The sequence below is a fragment of the Medicago truncatula genome, chromosome 1 (genome assembly GCF_003473485.1).
Source record: "Medicago truncatula cultivar Jemalong A17 chromosome 1, MtrunA17r5.0-ANR, whole genome shotgun sequence".
NCBI lineage: Eukaryota > Viridiplantae > Streptophyta > Magnoliopsida > Fabales > Fabaceae > Medicago > Medicago truncatula.
In genome coordinates, this window is record NC_053042.1 from 36,085,768 (window position 1) to 36,101,324 (window position 15,557).

The 15,557-nt window shown below is 31.2% G+C and overlaps 2 protein-coding genes across 3 annotated transcripts; both read left to right on the top strand.

Annotated features, from left to right (window-relative positions):
* The first annotated feature begins 6,124 nt into the window (after positions 1-6,124).
* On the top strand, positions 6,125-9,125 carry LOC11431276 (transcription factor bHLH7). Of its 2 annotated transcripts, XM_013613151.3 has the most exons (8): positions 6,126-6,751; positions 6,850-6,936; positions 7,530-7,688; positions 7,872-7,937; positions 8,058-8,123; positions 8,276-8,335; positions 8,664-8,775; positions 8,915-9,125. In XM_013613151.3, exons 1-8 carry the CDS (start codon positions 6,398-6,400, stop codon positions 8,920-8,922), a joined length of 912 nt encoding a protein of 303 aa, XP_013468605.1. In that variant the 5' UTR covers positions 6,126-6,397; the 3' UTR covers positions 8,923-9,125. The 2 variants fall into 2 exon arrangements, with proteins under 2 accessions (XP_003590676.1, XP_013468605.1); XM_003590628.4 differs by having other exon boundaries at positions 6,125-6,751; positions 8,664-9,125.
* Positions 9,126-14,048: 4,923 nt separating this feature from the next.
* Positions 14,049-15,557, top strand: LOC11420809 (adenylate isopentenyltransferase 3, chloroplastic). The gene has a single exon (XM_003590629.4). It carries the CDS (start codon positions 14,399-14,401, stop codon positions 15,380-15,382), a length of 984 nt encoding a protein of 327 aa, XP_003590677.1. The 5' UTR covers positions 14,049-14,398; the 3' UTR covers positions 15,383-15,557.

Sequence of the window (15,557 nt, forward strand, 5' to 3'; positions counted from 1 at the left end):
AACAAGGGAAAATTACACACACTTCCCTTGAGGTATGTACAAATGTCACTCACACCCCCTTGATTTCTAAAAAAACATTGACCTCCCTTATAACTTAACACTGTTATAATTTTGACGGAAACTACTTAACTGCAATTCTTTCCTACACTGTTACCAAACAAACATATTACCCTCATGTTCATCGAGTTACTTCCAGAATTAAACACTGCCACCAAACTAGTTAATTAAGTCTAAACAATTGTTTTCATGGCCGTTTCCACGTAAACTATAATGAAAAAACTCAATTGCCAAATTTAAAATTTCTTAAACACGTTCCTTAATCTCCAATAAATATTTCAATTCTTGCATTCTTGATTTTCAACTGAGTTAAAAAAAAAAAAATTGACCAACATTTGACTTTAAAACGTATGGCTTTAATTGTTGCTTATATGAGATTGATTTTGTTGGTGAGTAAAATCTTATTAACTTTTTACTAAGAATAAAAATTCTTGAGTTATCTAAGAAAGTGGGGGTGTTGACAAATCTAGTGACAAAGTGAATGAATGGATAAACTACTATGCAGGATGATGGAAGGAAGAAGATAGGAGAACAGTTAAATTAAGCTAACGCCGTTTGGACAGAGGGATATCAGGGCCGTTCCTAGAGTTTTACGGGTCTTGGGCATAGTATGAAAAAAGGGCCATTTGTATTACATCATTTTTCTTTTCTTCCGATAAATGATGAATGAGACATGTATTAGTTATAGTGGTTGACATACATCCCAGCTATGCTGGCACCCCAAGTCACTATAATACGATATTTTGACATCCCAGCTATGCTGACACCCCAAAATATTGTTTGTCAAATACACCTCATTCTATATATTATTAATAAAAAGGAAAAACAAAACAAAAAAGTTGGGGGGGCCGAACCTAACCCAACAAAGTTAAAGTAAAATTATAGGTATGGATACCAACCTATCTATAGAGAAAAAAAACTCTAATAAAACTATGACTTATAGATATAAACCATCATTGAGAATATACAATAGTTGCACAAAATATCCAAAAAACTTCTCTTTTACTCGTGAAGTTAAAAGTTGTTTTTTTGAGCTTTTTGAGATGCAAAATCATTTATAATGACATCAACATCAATATTCTTCGACATTTCCTTCTCAATTGACAAAGTAGCCAAACCGTTCAATCTATCTTGTGACATTGATGACCTCAAGTAGGTTTTAATCAACTTCAATTTTGAAAAACTTCTCTCTGTTGATGCTACAGTCACGGGCACCGTCAATAAAACTCTGTAAACAATTGCTACATTTGGATAACAATCTGCAAGTCTGACAAATTTAAGAATATCCAAGGCATTCATTGTTTCAGTCGGCAAAGTGCATTGTAACACTTTTAATTCTGAGAAAAGATCGTGAACATCAACATCTGATAAATCGCCATGAGAAAAAGTTGAGTGAAATTTAACACAACATTCGTTCAACTCATTATCATCCAAAAACATTAACTTTTGTGAATCATACAAAAACCCAAAGACACTCTCAAATGTCTTCAATTCTTCAAATCTAGTTTTCAAAGAAGTAATTGTCATATCAACAACAACAAGAAAATAGTTAACTCTAAATGATTCTTCCGGTGATTGATTTTCATGTTCCTCATTATTCTCTCCAAAATATTATTTTTTAATCACACGACGTTTTGTTTGAAAGATGGGCTCAACATTCATTTCAAGAGCAACACTTTTTGCAAGATCAATACTTTTTGTAAAACCTTCCTTTCGATATTTTTTAAAATATGACAACATATTTTCCAATTGTTTTATGGTAGAGTCGATGCTCATGGACTTAGATTGCAACTTTTTGCTAACAGTGTTAACAGCAAATAAAATATCATACCAAACAACCACACCAAGCAAAAATTCAAAATTTTCTAGTGCATTAATCAAACTCTCCGCCTCACTCTTTGTCTTTGCATCATTATCACAAGATTCATATAATTCTGACAAAGCCAATCTTATTTGGGGACATTGAAATCTAATGGCTTTGACACTCTTAATTCGACTTTCCCAACGAGTATTAGACAAATATTTCAAAGCCAATCTTTATTGTATTATTTGACATATTCACACAACGAATTATAAGAGTCATTTGTTCTTGATGACTCAAATCAGGGGTACAATCAAGAATTACCGAAAAGTATTTTGCCTCTTTAACGATGTTGATGATTGACCTTGTAACACTTTGTGACAAAAGCAAAATAATTTCATTTTGAATTTTATGTCCAAGATAATGTTTATGAATTTCACGATTCTCAGCGCGTCTCACATGATCTTGCATTACCAAATCAAATTCCGCAATCATTTCAATTAATCCAAGAAAATTACCATTACTATCTTGACTTAATTTTTCTTTGGATCCTCGAAATGCAAGATCATTCTTAGCAAGACATTTCACAACTGAAACTATTCTACGTAAAACTAGTCTCCAACGCTCTTTTTCTTTCACAATTTCTTCTTGCAAGTGTTTATCAATTGTCTGATTTTTATCAAATCTCATTCTCAATTCATTCCAAGTATTCATATTACTCATATGTTCGACACCATTTTCATGTTGTTTGAGTCTTTGACTAATATGCTTCCAATCATTTAAACCCTCAGTTGCAAGTAAACTCAAGTTACTAGAGGTAGAAGATTTAAACAATTTACAACAAAAACAATATACTTTGTCAACATGTTTGCAATAAACTAGCCACTTTCGATCACTAATCTCACCATTACTTAATTTTCTTGAATAATTCGCATATGAGAAATACCTAGAGTATTTGTCATTGGGAAAATTAAGATTCATTTCTCGAATAGGTCCCTTTTCAACTAGAATATCCCTTGAGGTGTTATCAAGATTCTCTCAATTTGTTGGATCATAAATATCAAAATGAGGATCATCACCAAAATTTTCAATATTATATGCATTTGGCACATTATTAGGAACATTTGAATTATCATCAATTTCCTCATTTTCATGATCCAAATTTTCATTGTTGTTGTTTTCCAAATTTGGCACATCATTAGGAACATTTTCTTGGGTATCTACCTTTTTGAAAACAAATTTATCAAGAGCCCCTTGTTGTGATTTTATTAGCTCTTCATTTCGTTTTCTTTTTTTTCGTTTTTCACTACCAGACAAATGTTTTTTAGGCAACATCTTAAAATAAATCAGATACTCAATAAAAACCAATACAAACAAACAAAAAAGAAAAACCATATTAGTACTAGTAGTAAGTGAAGTAGAGAGCAATAGCACCTTAAAATAGACCGAAGTTTTAGCACCTTAAAATAGACTGAAGTTTTAGCACCTGAAAATAAAAGTACAACAAAAAACAAAAGAAATATATCAACACTTAATTAAGCAAAAATCAAGAATTGAATTGAAAAAAAATATATATACAAAAATCACGTGTACATGTACAAACAAAACAATTAATTAAAAAAATATATCAAAAATAAAAAATGATTGTCATATGTATGGTACGTGAAGTGAACTCTTAAATCAATATCATGCTATATGCTTTTAAGCTTTTTGGTGTACAGTACAAATCATGTTATATGGAAAAATAAAAAATTCAATTGGAAAAATCATAAATCATTCAATTAGAATTTTAAAATTCAACACCTGAAGCAATTAGATAATTGAAACAATGATTATCAAAGAGAATTGGAATAAGAAAAAAAAATATAATTAGAATTCAACACTTGAAGCAATTAGAGAATTGAAACAATATTATCAAATAGAATTGGAATAAGAAAGAAAAAAAAAAACCTAAAACAATTCACCTGGAGAGAAGAGAATGACTGATTTTGTAACCTTTTGGTTTTTCTTTTTAGGTTTCTTTTTTCATCTGTCTTTCTAGTTGCTCAAAAGAAGTTTTTGTTTGTGTGTTAGTTGGGCCCTTTCCATTATTTTCCTCTTTATTGGGTCTTTCCACGTTTTTTTTTTCTGTTTTATTCCTAATGGGCCGATAAAATGATTCAGAATTAGGCCTGCTGGTACGAATTACTATACGCATCCCACTTTTTCCTTAGCTTTGCTATATACACCCCCCTAAAAAAAAATTAGGGCCCCCTACGAGCATGAGCCCTAGGCCGTCGCACTCGCGGCCTATGCCTAAGGCCGGCCCTGGAAGATATCTATTTAGTGAAAATTTAAGGGAGATAAGTGTCTATTTAATAAATAGAGGGGTGTTAGTGATATTTGAGGAAAACTTAAGGGAGATTAGGGCTGGAAATGAGTCGAGTCGAACCGAACTTGCCTGAGCTCGGCTCGATTCGATAAGAATTGGTTCGGCTCGAAACTCGGCTTGAGTTTGACACGAACTATTTTTTCAGCTCGAGTTCGGCTCGTTTAAAATTCACGAACAGTTCGGTTCGGCTCGTTACGGTTGCTCAACTCGTCCAAAAAAAAAAGTTAAATTATAGATCTTTGATATTATATATATATATATATTAAAATTAAATATTGAATTAAAATAAAAGTTCCCACAAGCATGCATATAATAGACATAAATTATATAAAGTTAAAGGTTGCATAAATACGAAAAAAAATATCTGATACAAGTAACAAAGACAAAAAATCCAACAAAATTCAATAAGCTGTGAACAAAATTCAATTCCCTTCAAGACAAAATTGTATTCGGCCACATTTGAATTAAAAAAAATTTAAAAACTAACTCAAATTGATTTATATATATAATCGATAATTGAGTCATCTCATGAACCGAACGAGTCGAACTATATGTAGCTCAAGTTCAGCTCATTTAATTAACGAACTTAATTTTCAGCTCAAGTCCAGCTCATTAGGTTTATGAACCAAGTTCAACGGATTAAATATCGAGTCGAATGTCGAACTATAATCGAGTTGGTTCGGTTCATTGCCAGCCCTAAGGAAGATGAATGTAATTTACGCGTAATTTTTTTTATAGTAATATTTTTACACGTTAAGAGAGTGATTACTTGAGAGAGAAGAGACAAAATCATTATATCACCAAAATACAATGTTATTTAAAGGAAATTCCAGTTTCCTTTGGCTTAAGGTTTGTGTTGAGAAAAAGGTAAATCCCATGCTCAAAGAGAGAACTTTTGATGAAGTTTGGCAAGGTGAGGCAGCAACTAACTAGAAAGGAAAAAAATAGGATTTTTTTTTGGTAAAAAGGGAAAGAAAAAAAAAAGGATAAACTCAGTATTACGTGCTAGCTTTCTGTTTTATTTTAAATTTGTGAAATTTGAGTGATAAAAGGTATAAAACTACATAATTTTTGGATTTTTTTTGAATGACAACCTGCTTTTAAGGATTGAACATATAACATCGTTAAAACTCTTAAGTAAAGTTTATCATCTCATAAAATTTGAATAATTGGTCTCTACAAATTACATTAAAAACAACTAAGTTATAGTTATTATACACCATAAAACTAAATGCACACTAATTTTGTGGTTACCTTGCTAAACTGTGAATTTTAACGGGTTATATGGACCAACAAAGATAATTTGGTGGGATAAATTAACTTTTTTTTTTTTTTTTTGAAAATGTGTGTTTTAAAAAAAATGAAAAATATGTGTCGTTAGCCTTTCTCATTTTATTTTTGTAGATATGTCAACTTTATTTCTGACGGATTTTTTTTTTATTTTCCATGTCCTTTATTGATTTCACTTGTTCAATTTTGATTGATTTTTCTTAACTTAGCACAAACTTAGTGATGTATCGACTTAAACCTAAAATTTTGTCCTTAACCAAAACCAAAGAAAAACACATGTAATCAAAGCTACTGATTCAACTAGTCTGGATGATACTTAAATGAGTTCTTCTATCTCAATCAATTTTATCTAAGATCAGGATCTAAATCTTAATTACTTGTTTAAGGCGTTCATATAATTACCACTCATATCAACCACAAAATGATAATTAACAATCACTTCAATGTAACATTACTTGATCATCTTTCATTTCTCTTCAAGTTTTTCTCCCACATTGTGATTTAACTTTTTTACTTTTACAAAGAATTTGAAATTCATAATATCAGGGGTATAATCGACATTCCATACAAAGCGTGCACCAAAATCCACCGTACAATCCACCCCAGTACAACTTCACAGCACAAACAACAACCCACATTCTTAGCATCCTTGCATGTGTACGTATCCACCAACAAACAAAAAACAGAGCAGAAACAGAGCAAAATAAAAACCTTACCTTTCGTTCTCTAACTTTCAATCTTTACACATTCCATGATACCCTTTTAAGCATTTTGCACTTCCCTTCATTTGGGTAAGTGAAAGTTTCTTCCTTTACCACTTTTTCAATACTCAAGTTCTTACCTTTAACCCTTGTTTAGCTTAGTAGTGAAAAAAAAATATGGAAGGAGAAAGTAACAACAAAGAGAACAGTTCTAAGCTAGCATCATATGAAGCTGAAGGAACCAGTAACCATGATGTTTCTGAGGAACATCACATTCAAAACCAATACTTTGGAAGAAGTGGGATAGAGTGGAATTTCTTACCAAAACTACCTCAAAATAACTATGTTGAATATCTCTCTGAATCCTCATGTTATCTTCCAAATACTGCCACAACAGCTGAGTATAATATGATTGGGAATAGCCATTATCACACTCTTGGTAGTAGCAGCAGCAGTTTCAATGATCCTGGAAAAGCTGATTTTGGTTTTAAGCTGATTGATTCTTCAAGTCATGATTTTGGTGTTAGGAAGGTAAAGTTAATGAATGGAAGAAAAAAAAAACTAGTATTTTCAAATTTATGTGAGGTTTTGAAATTGATGATTTTTTTTTTGTTGTGTTTTGTTTTCAGCGTGCAGGGCTTTGGAGAAGTGATGAAGGAGAGGAAGAAGCTCATAAATTTGAAACTGGAAGTAGTCAAAATCTCCACTATGCTGAGGTTAGTTAATTGAGGTCTTTCAAGCATCTAGTAGTAGTACATTTCTTATGAATATTTCAAGCATTTCAATATTTTAAAGATTCTTCACCATTCTGAAATTTATGATTAATGTTTTTTCTTATAGTAGTAGTACAAGCACTTACTGTATAAGTGCATATGTATAAACTACTTATATAACAAAAGATGTAAGTAATAAGTTGTTTTCATAAGTTATATTATGGAGACCTTATTAAAATAAGTTAAAAAAAAAACTTGTGAATATGTCATAAGTTGTTTTCAAAATCTATCTTGAAGAGCTTAAGGAAATAAGCTGAAAAAAACTTATGAACATTCATAAACTGTTTTTGTAAGATCTCTTCAAGAGTTTATGGAAATAAGATGAAAAAAACATATGGAATGTCATAGACTGTTTTCAGAAGCTCTTATGAAGAGTTTATGGAAATAAGCTAAAAAAACATACGGACATGTCATAAATTGTTTTTATAAGCTCTTTCAAATAGCTTCACGTTTGCATATGTGTTATGTCACTATGCAAGTTCAAATAAGTCAATCTAAACATAACTTATAGTGTTATTGTAATAATTTTGTAATAGGGTCATGCAACATGGACACCTGATTCTGTTGGAGATAAGCAATATGGTTCACAATTTGATCATATGGGAGTAGTTGCTGCACCTTCTTTACTTCCAAATCCAAAATCAGGAGGCAGCTCCACAAAACAGAAAAGTGAGAAAACACGTTACAGTGACCGTGTAAGTAAAAGGTTTTCTATCTCTGATAAAATCATAACGGCCACATTCAAAATGCAGATATATACCACATATGATATCATTAAGTTCAATACTATGCTATGCTCTTGTCAACTAGTTAACAATCTTATTCCAATTCATCAACACAATTTTGTTTCTTTCTTACCGTGTACTCTTTGAATATAGCAACGCAGGCAACGTATTGCTGATAACCTCAAAGCTTTACATGAATTGCTGCCGACTCCACATGTGGTAATCTGTTGTTTATGATTTAAGATTAGTTTTCAAAGGTGTATTGAATAAGTTATTTAAGTAGCTAATTTTTTGGGACCAAATTTAAGTAGCTCATATATGTTGAATTTTAATTTGCAGGGTAGTCAAGCTTACATATTGGATGATATCATTGACTATGTTAAATACTTGCAGATTCAAGTGAAGGTACCTTTTCAGACCTAAACTATTTTTTTGAATGGCAAATATTAGTAGTTAGTTGTTAGATTAGTTTTTTTTCTTCTTTATCCGGGTTTGAACGTTGTGATCAATTTCACATAGATAATCTACAATAGCTAAAGAAAGTTGTTCCTTTGCAGGAACTAAGTGGAAGTAAATTGCAAGCTGATTCAAATTCTATACCACTAGTTTTCCATGAGGTACACATCTTCCCTTAATTTCAGTAGATATATTATATATTGCATCACTGTGAATTTGTGTGCTTGCCCAAATTCTGCTCCATGCAAATAATTTCTTGAGTATTTTCATAGTTACAGATATGTTGTTATTTGTACAGTTCATAGGAAATGTTCTAATCTAGACCGTTGTATGTAAATACAAGTTGTACATCGTAAACCTTAAGCTTAAAATAATAGAAAAGAACTGCAGCCACTCTGCCGTTAGATGTAGGCACAATTGACCGAACTTCATTACTAAAAATCATGTGTCCATTCATTGACTGCAGAGTTTGCTATGTTTAATTTACAGGGTTATGGGCATTATATAAAGGAACAGGTGTTGAATGAGCCTCTTGAAGAGATAATGGGGAATCTACTTGAAGTAAATTCAGCAGCAACATGTCAGCTACTTGAAAACAAAGGTCTTGTTCTGCTGCCTATTGCTTTGGTTGATGAACTGAACCAGGCTATGCAATGGTTGAACCAAGCTAGCTAGATAACTATTTTTTTTTTCTTTTCTGCATTATGGTTGATTTATATTTTGTATGTTTGGATTATTAGGTATGTGAACCAAGCTAACTCTTGAAAATCTATGGTACTCAGAGGTGGTGTGTGTTACTGTTTCTTGTTTCTGTGTTGGGATTTGTTCGGTTATGAAACTTGCATGAAAAGTAAGATAGGACACAGGACTTATTTGTGACCGGTGATTTAGTTCATGGTTTCAAAATGTTTCACATGTTGATTTAAATTTAGAAGGAATATTCAATTTTCATTGAGTGCATTTTATTTTATGTTTCTAGAGATTTCATATTAAATCAAGACTAAAGGTGATTCTAGTCTCTGAGAAAATATGCTGCACCCAGATTGGTTTTTCAAAGGAAAAAAGCCATCGAGAATTTAAAAGCATAACAAATTTAGTCACTTTATTTATGCCAACACGTTGAGCAGCAAAGGAATAACATATTTTAAGTAGATGGTCAAGAGTTCGATTCTAAATCCTTCATGTGGAGAAAATCCAGTTGAGATGGAAGCACTCGCCTTGTTTTATGACGGATAAATTTTGCAATGGAAATTAGTCGGTGTTACAATGAGTATTGGCTTCTTCAAAAAACTCTTCCACTCAAACCAACCTTATATCCCCTATAAACACATAATTACAATGAGTATTTTCTTCTTTAGATAAATCTTTATCCCTATATCGGTCCATTTCTTCTTCCCTCATTTCTCTCTCACTTGTATGATAGATTACGAAGCACGGATACGGATATGGACACGAACACGAGACACAACACAAATAGTAACACGTCAACACCGCTAATAATTTAAAAAAATTATATAATTTAATATCCGACACCGGGACACGTCTAATCCAAATAGTGTATGTACTTCATAAATGATAGATAAGCCAAACATTTATGCAATACTATACCATTTGGAAACTCATGGCAGTATTGCTGAAAAATAGTGGTTATACCCACTAACTGTTACAATATTAGAAAACAATGCAGCAATTTATGGATGAAACCACCACCAAGTTATATTATTTAGAACACGTAAGTAGTGCAAACTAAAGTACTATTTATATCTTATATATTTCCGAAGCAGTGGTAGGACATAATCACAATTGAATGTTTTGAATATTTCTCTTCACAAACGATAATAGTTCTGTAATATAAGTGCACTTTGAAATATAAGTGCTACATTATCTCATACTCCAGCACATTGAAATAACGTTATATACTACTAAATTATCTACATTCAATTGATATTGGAAAATTGAGGACGGAATATGTACTATTCTAATTTTGTACCCACTAATACTGAAGAATATCAACAAATGCTATAGTTAATTTACTTGTCTCTTCTATATGATGTTACACCCATAACAAGCAGTGAAATTCTCTCAATTAATTTTTTTGGATTACTTTAAATTTTGGAGATTCATTCGAGCACTAAATTTTAGTTTTATTTGAGAATAATTCCAGCTTCATAATTTATATTACAAAATATTTACATACATACCCTTTTGATTGTGAAAATTAATTAAAAAAATTTAGTCCAATCAAGAACCCTTACCACTATTATCAGTGTTGTAAGATCACTCTAATCTATCAATGTCAACCTTAAAATTGGACACACTATTGCTATTTATCGAACATGAAAACAGATGGATTTATATGATAATTTATAGAAATTGAACTGCACATTGAAAATGAAGTTGGAATTAATTCATTGCAGCTGGGGGAATAAAACATGGTAGGGTGTATGCAGTGAACAATGACCTTTCATACTAAGTTGGATCAATTAGAACAAAGTATCAATTATATTAATGTATCCTGTTACGAATCTAAATATATATTTTGTTCACTATTAGTACTCTATAACCTTCGATCTCATATCTTAAAAAGTTACAAAGTACTTTTCCTTACAGTTCATCAGAACAAATGCACTTCACTTAGGTCATGATTCTATTTCACATCATCGTTTCTATGCAATTATATTATACGGAAGAATAAATCAATTAATCAAATGACATGGACATTGTCTAGTGATGCCCAGATAATAATAATAATAATACTGAATTTTTTTCTTAAATAAAAAAAAAATTAATGCCGGAATTTTTTGCTAACTCAACTTAATTTAGTAAATAGGCAATTACCCCCTGAAATTGTAAGTTTCATCAATTACCCTCTGAAATTAACAAAATTTCAATTACCCCCTAAAAATTAACTGTTAATTGTTTGCTTTAATATCTTTTGAATCAAGGATAAGAAAAAAAAACATAAATTTTCAAATTCGGAGGGCATTTTGCACATAAGTGCAAAACTTCAGGGGGGTATTTGCAAAATGTCATGTTGACTAACAGAAGAACTTGACAGAGGTAAATTGATTAACGTTGTGCAATTTCAGAGGGTAATTGAAGTTTTGTTAATTTTATGGGGTAATTGGCGAAACTTACAATTTCAGGGGGTAATTGTCTATTCACTCCAACTTAATTACTTCGTTAGTTTCTTTTCAAGTGTTGTTTGATGTATAAACTTTTGTTAATATTTAACTGTCGTTTTGATACTTTAATGGTAAAATTTGTCAATTGAGATATTTCTTAATTATACTCACTCATTTTTAATAAAACTAATTAATGTTATGTATTTGCAAAATTCAAGTTTATTTTTTGAAACAAAATTTAAGCTTTTTTTTTTTATTTGCAAGTTTAAACTTACATGAAACAAAATTTTGTTAACCATAACAATGATTCCATAAAAAGTTAAAATTCTATAAATAAGATTATTAACATTGTTAAAAATTTCAAAATCAAAATAGAAGAACAATTTTGATGGAAAAAACAAAAAAACTTTATCAATGATCGAAGAGAATAAAGAGTTGAAGAAAGAGGACTCAACAATTTTATTGGAAATAGAGTGTGTGAAAAAAATATGAATTTTTTGGAGAGGTGAAGTGTATCAGAATTGCTTGTTATAGTAGAAAAGACGAGGCATCAAATTTATTGAAAAGAAATAGTATATTTAGAAGAAAAAGAAAAGAAGTTATTAGTGGATTAAAATAAGGAGAATGGCTTGACCAAAAAAATAAATAAACAAGGAGAATGATAACCGGTGCCTCAAGGACATTGGTTAAGAATTCAAAACAAGTAAATTTTATTGAAAAGTTGTGCAATTATTATCTGATCAAAAGTAACATCTTATATTTTCAAGACAAAATTTCTATTTATAAATTCCTTAATTATTATCTTGAGGACGGTGGGTTAACAAGACCCTTAAAATAAAAGTATAATAGAAAGAAATAAAAACTCCAAACATTCTTTTCTTTAATATGAGTGCACTATTCCAAAACCACATTTAAAAGAAACAGTAAGAGTACCTCACTAGAAGTTAATTTCCATCCTTAAAAAAAGAAGAAGTTAATTTCCTTATGCGGTTTCAATTTTTACAAGGGGATCATAACAAAAAAATGTGCGTATTTAAAGAGACAAACAAGATATTTAAGCCATTTTACCCCTAAAAAAAGTATATAAGCCATTTTTTTACAAGTTATTTACCTCAAGCGGTTTCAATTTGTAAAAGATTTACAAGCAATTTAATTACCAATTTGTCTTAGGAAATTATTTACCAAAATTAAAATCACAAGGAGATGATGATCAACTCTATTCAAAAAATTATTTGTGAAACGAATTCTTTAGAAATGATCCATCTTCTTCAACATTCATATCACTCATATATGCACGTACATGCTTCTTTGTTGATGATTTATTTTTTGTTTAAAGAGTATAGTCCTAGCATTTCTTTCCAACATATAAGAGGGAAACTACTACGTTGATTTCTTGAATAAGCTCTGTCGCTCTTTAAAGTTAGGTGTGATCTTTTGATAGACTCTTCTATCGGAGTTAAAGACTGTATTGACACTTGATGCAGACCTAGTCTTGTTCCTAGTCTTTTCCTGTCATTTCTAAAAAAGAAAAAATTTACAAGGAGATGGTCATATATTGAAAATATAAGCGGGAGAGGAAAGTTTGGTATCCAGCAAGAATGAAACTTCTTTTTTTGGGCAAGAGGGAAACTTTTTTGTCGTATTAGTTGAGTCAACCATGATGTCATAAATCACCTTAGGCTACCAATTTGACTAAAAAAAACATTAAATTCCCATCCTTTTAATTTTTATATCATTGACAAGCATTTTGGTCCACAGTTAGCAAAGACTAAAGATATATGATACGATATGATTAGTAGCATATATACAACCTTGTTGTAAACAGATTAATCTCAAATAACGATTTTTAATGAGAGTACAAATTCAAAGATGTCCAAAAAAAATATAAAATAAATCAATGTAAATTCAAATAGTTTTCTTTATATAAAGGGAGAGAATAGTTTACCCTATCTTGTGAGACAGGATGAGTGGAAAAGCTCTTTTTCTAATCACTAAATGACAATGCTACCCAGCTCCAAGGGGGAAAAACGTATATATAAACACACATTGACACATACATACAAAATACGAAACAAACAAATATTAGAGAATAATAAGAATAGACCATATCATGGTCTATATATTCTTTATGCAATTTGCCACTTTTGACATATAATCCACTAAAAGTATAGAACCTACCGTGCCCACTGTTTTCTCAAAAACAAAAATTAAATTAGCTTGAATAATGAATTAATTGAAGAGCTAGCTAGCTTCTATGAGCCTGCAGTGGACCAGAAACATTTGTGTATGGCATAAAGTACTCAATACAAATATATTGGCAGAATATTTGACATGGCCACTACCTTCCTTTCTAGTTGACAATCAATAATTCCTATACACTACTTAATTTATTATATTCACATAGAATCATACAGTAGCGCACGGATGAGGTTGATCTAGTTAATAAGTAGTTGATTTCTACTCTGTAAAGATATGAGTTTAACTCTGATTAAGAGTTCTACGTTAAATAAGGTAAAATCTAAAAATATATTTATAAGTTGGAGATAATACTCACCTTACAAATTTATTATATAACTATGTATGTCAACATTCTCTGATCCTACGAACTCCTAAAATAGAATTCGCCTAAACTTTTTATTATAAAAAAGAGAGAAGCATATAGTAAATTATGAAATCAAAAAGTGGAGTAGATAGTGACACTTTTGATGTCTTTGGACTTCCCTATTCTATAAATACTTGAGAGCCCCCTTCTCTTGTCCTCAATATTTAGTTACCATTACCACTTGAGTTCTTGTGTCTAAGCTTTCTCATCTCCAAAGGCACAGCACAGTCTAAAAGCTAGCTCTTCATAGTCATACTTATGTCTTGAAAAACAAGAACTAGCACAACCTATGCAACCTTAGCCCTTCACAATCACATTCCTCCAAATCACCAAACATAAAATCACCTCTCCAATAATTTTTCGTATAGACAAATATTAGTACGTTAGTTGTTATCTGAATCAAAAGTCTCCCACCAAAGTCGACGTAGTACTAATCGATTCCAATTCTTACATCAAATTTCTTGTTTTTTTTCTTTGAATTAATTTTTATCATCATCATGAGCATCTCATTGTCCATGTGCAGACTAATTAGACAACCCTTAACAAGCAATGTTCAATGCAGTGGCAAAAAACTGAATATGAGACAAATTCAAAAAGAAAATGTAGTGTTGGTGATGGGCGCAACAGGAACAGGAAAGTCAAAGCTTTCAATTGACTTAGCCAATTATTTCCCGTCAGAAATCATCAACTCAGACAAAATTCAAATCTACGAAGGTTTGGACATAGTAACAAACAAAATCACTCTAGAAGAACAAAAAGGAATACCACACCATTTATTAGGAACACATAACCCCAACATAGAGTTCACATCCAATGATTTTCGCGAAAAATCAACTTCAGCGATTGATTTAATCATGAGCGGTGGAAATCTTCCGATCATCGTTGGTGGCTCTAATTCCTACCTTGAAGCCTTAGTTGACGATGATGATTACAATTTTCGATCGAGGTACAATTTTTGTTGCCTTTGGGTCGATGTTTCCATGCCTATTCTTCGTTCCTACATAGACCAACGTGTTGATCAAATGTTAAACAGTGGAATGGTTAATGAGTTGCGACCCTTTTATAATCCGAACGGGGATTACTCAAAAGGGATAAGAAAAGCCATCGGTGTTCCTGAATTCGATGAGTATTTTCGTAGAGAAAGTTATGTTGACGATGAGACGAGGAAAATGTTACTTGATAAAGCAGTGAGTGAAATGAAGATAAATACATGGAAATTAGCTAAGAAACAACTGGGAAAAATTGATTGGCTTAAGAATGTTAAGAGATGGAACATTCATCGATTAGATGCTACACCTGTTTTTAAGAAGCATGGAAAAGAAGCTGATGAAACATGGAAGAAGATTGTTGCAGAGCCTAGTGCTATGATTGTGGCACAATTTTTATATAACTCAAGAAATCCTGCTAACGTTGTAAAATCTTCTTCCAATCTTAGAGTGCCAATTTCTCAGGGTGATCTAATGGCTACTGCAACATGTTGAAGATGATGAAATTTTGTTCACCACAGAAATAATATTATTGATTATCAAATAATTGTTCCATTTTTGCTTGAGGGGGTTAAGGAGAGTTTTGAACAAATAAATAAAGATGTTTCATATGTGCATACAAAAATGTATTATCTGGAATCCCATTCAATATAGAGTTTTTTGAATAGAA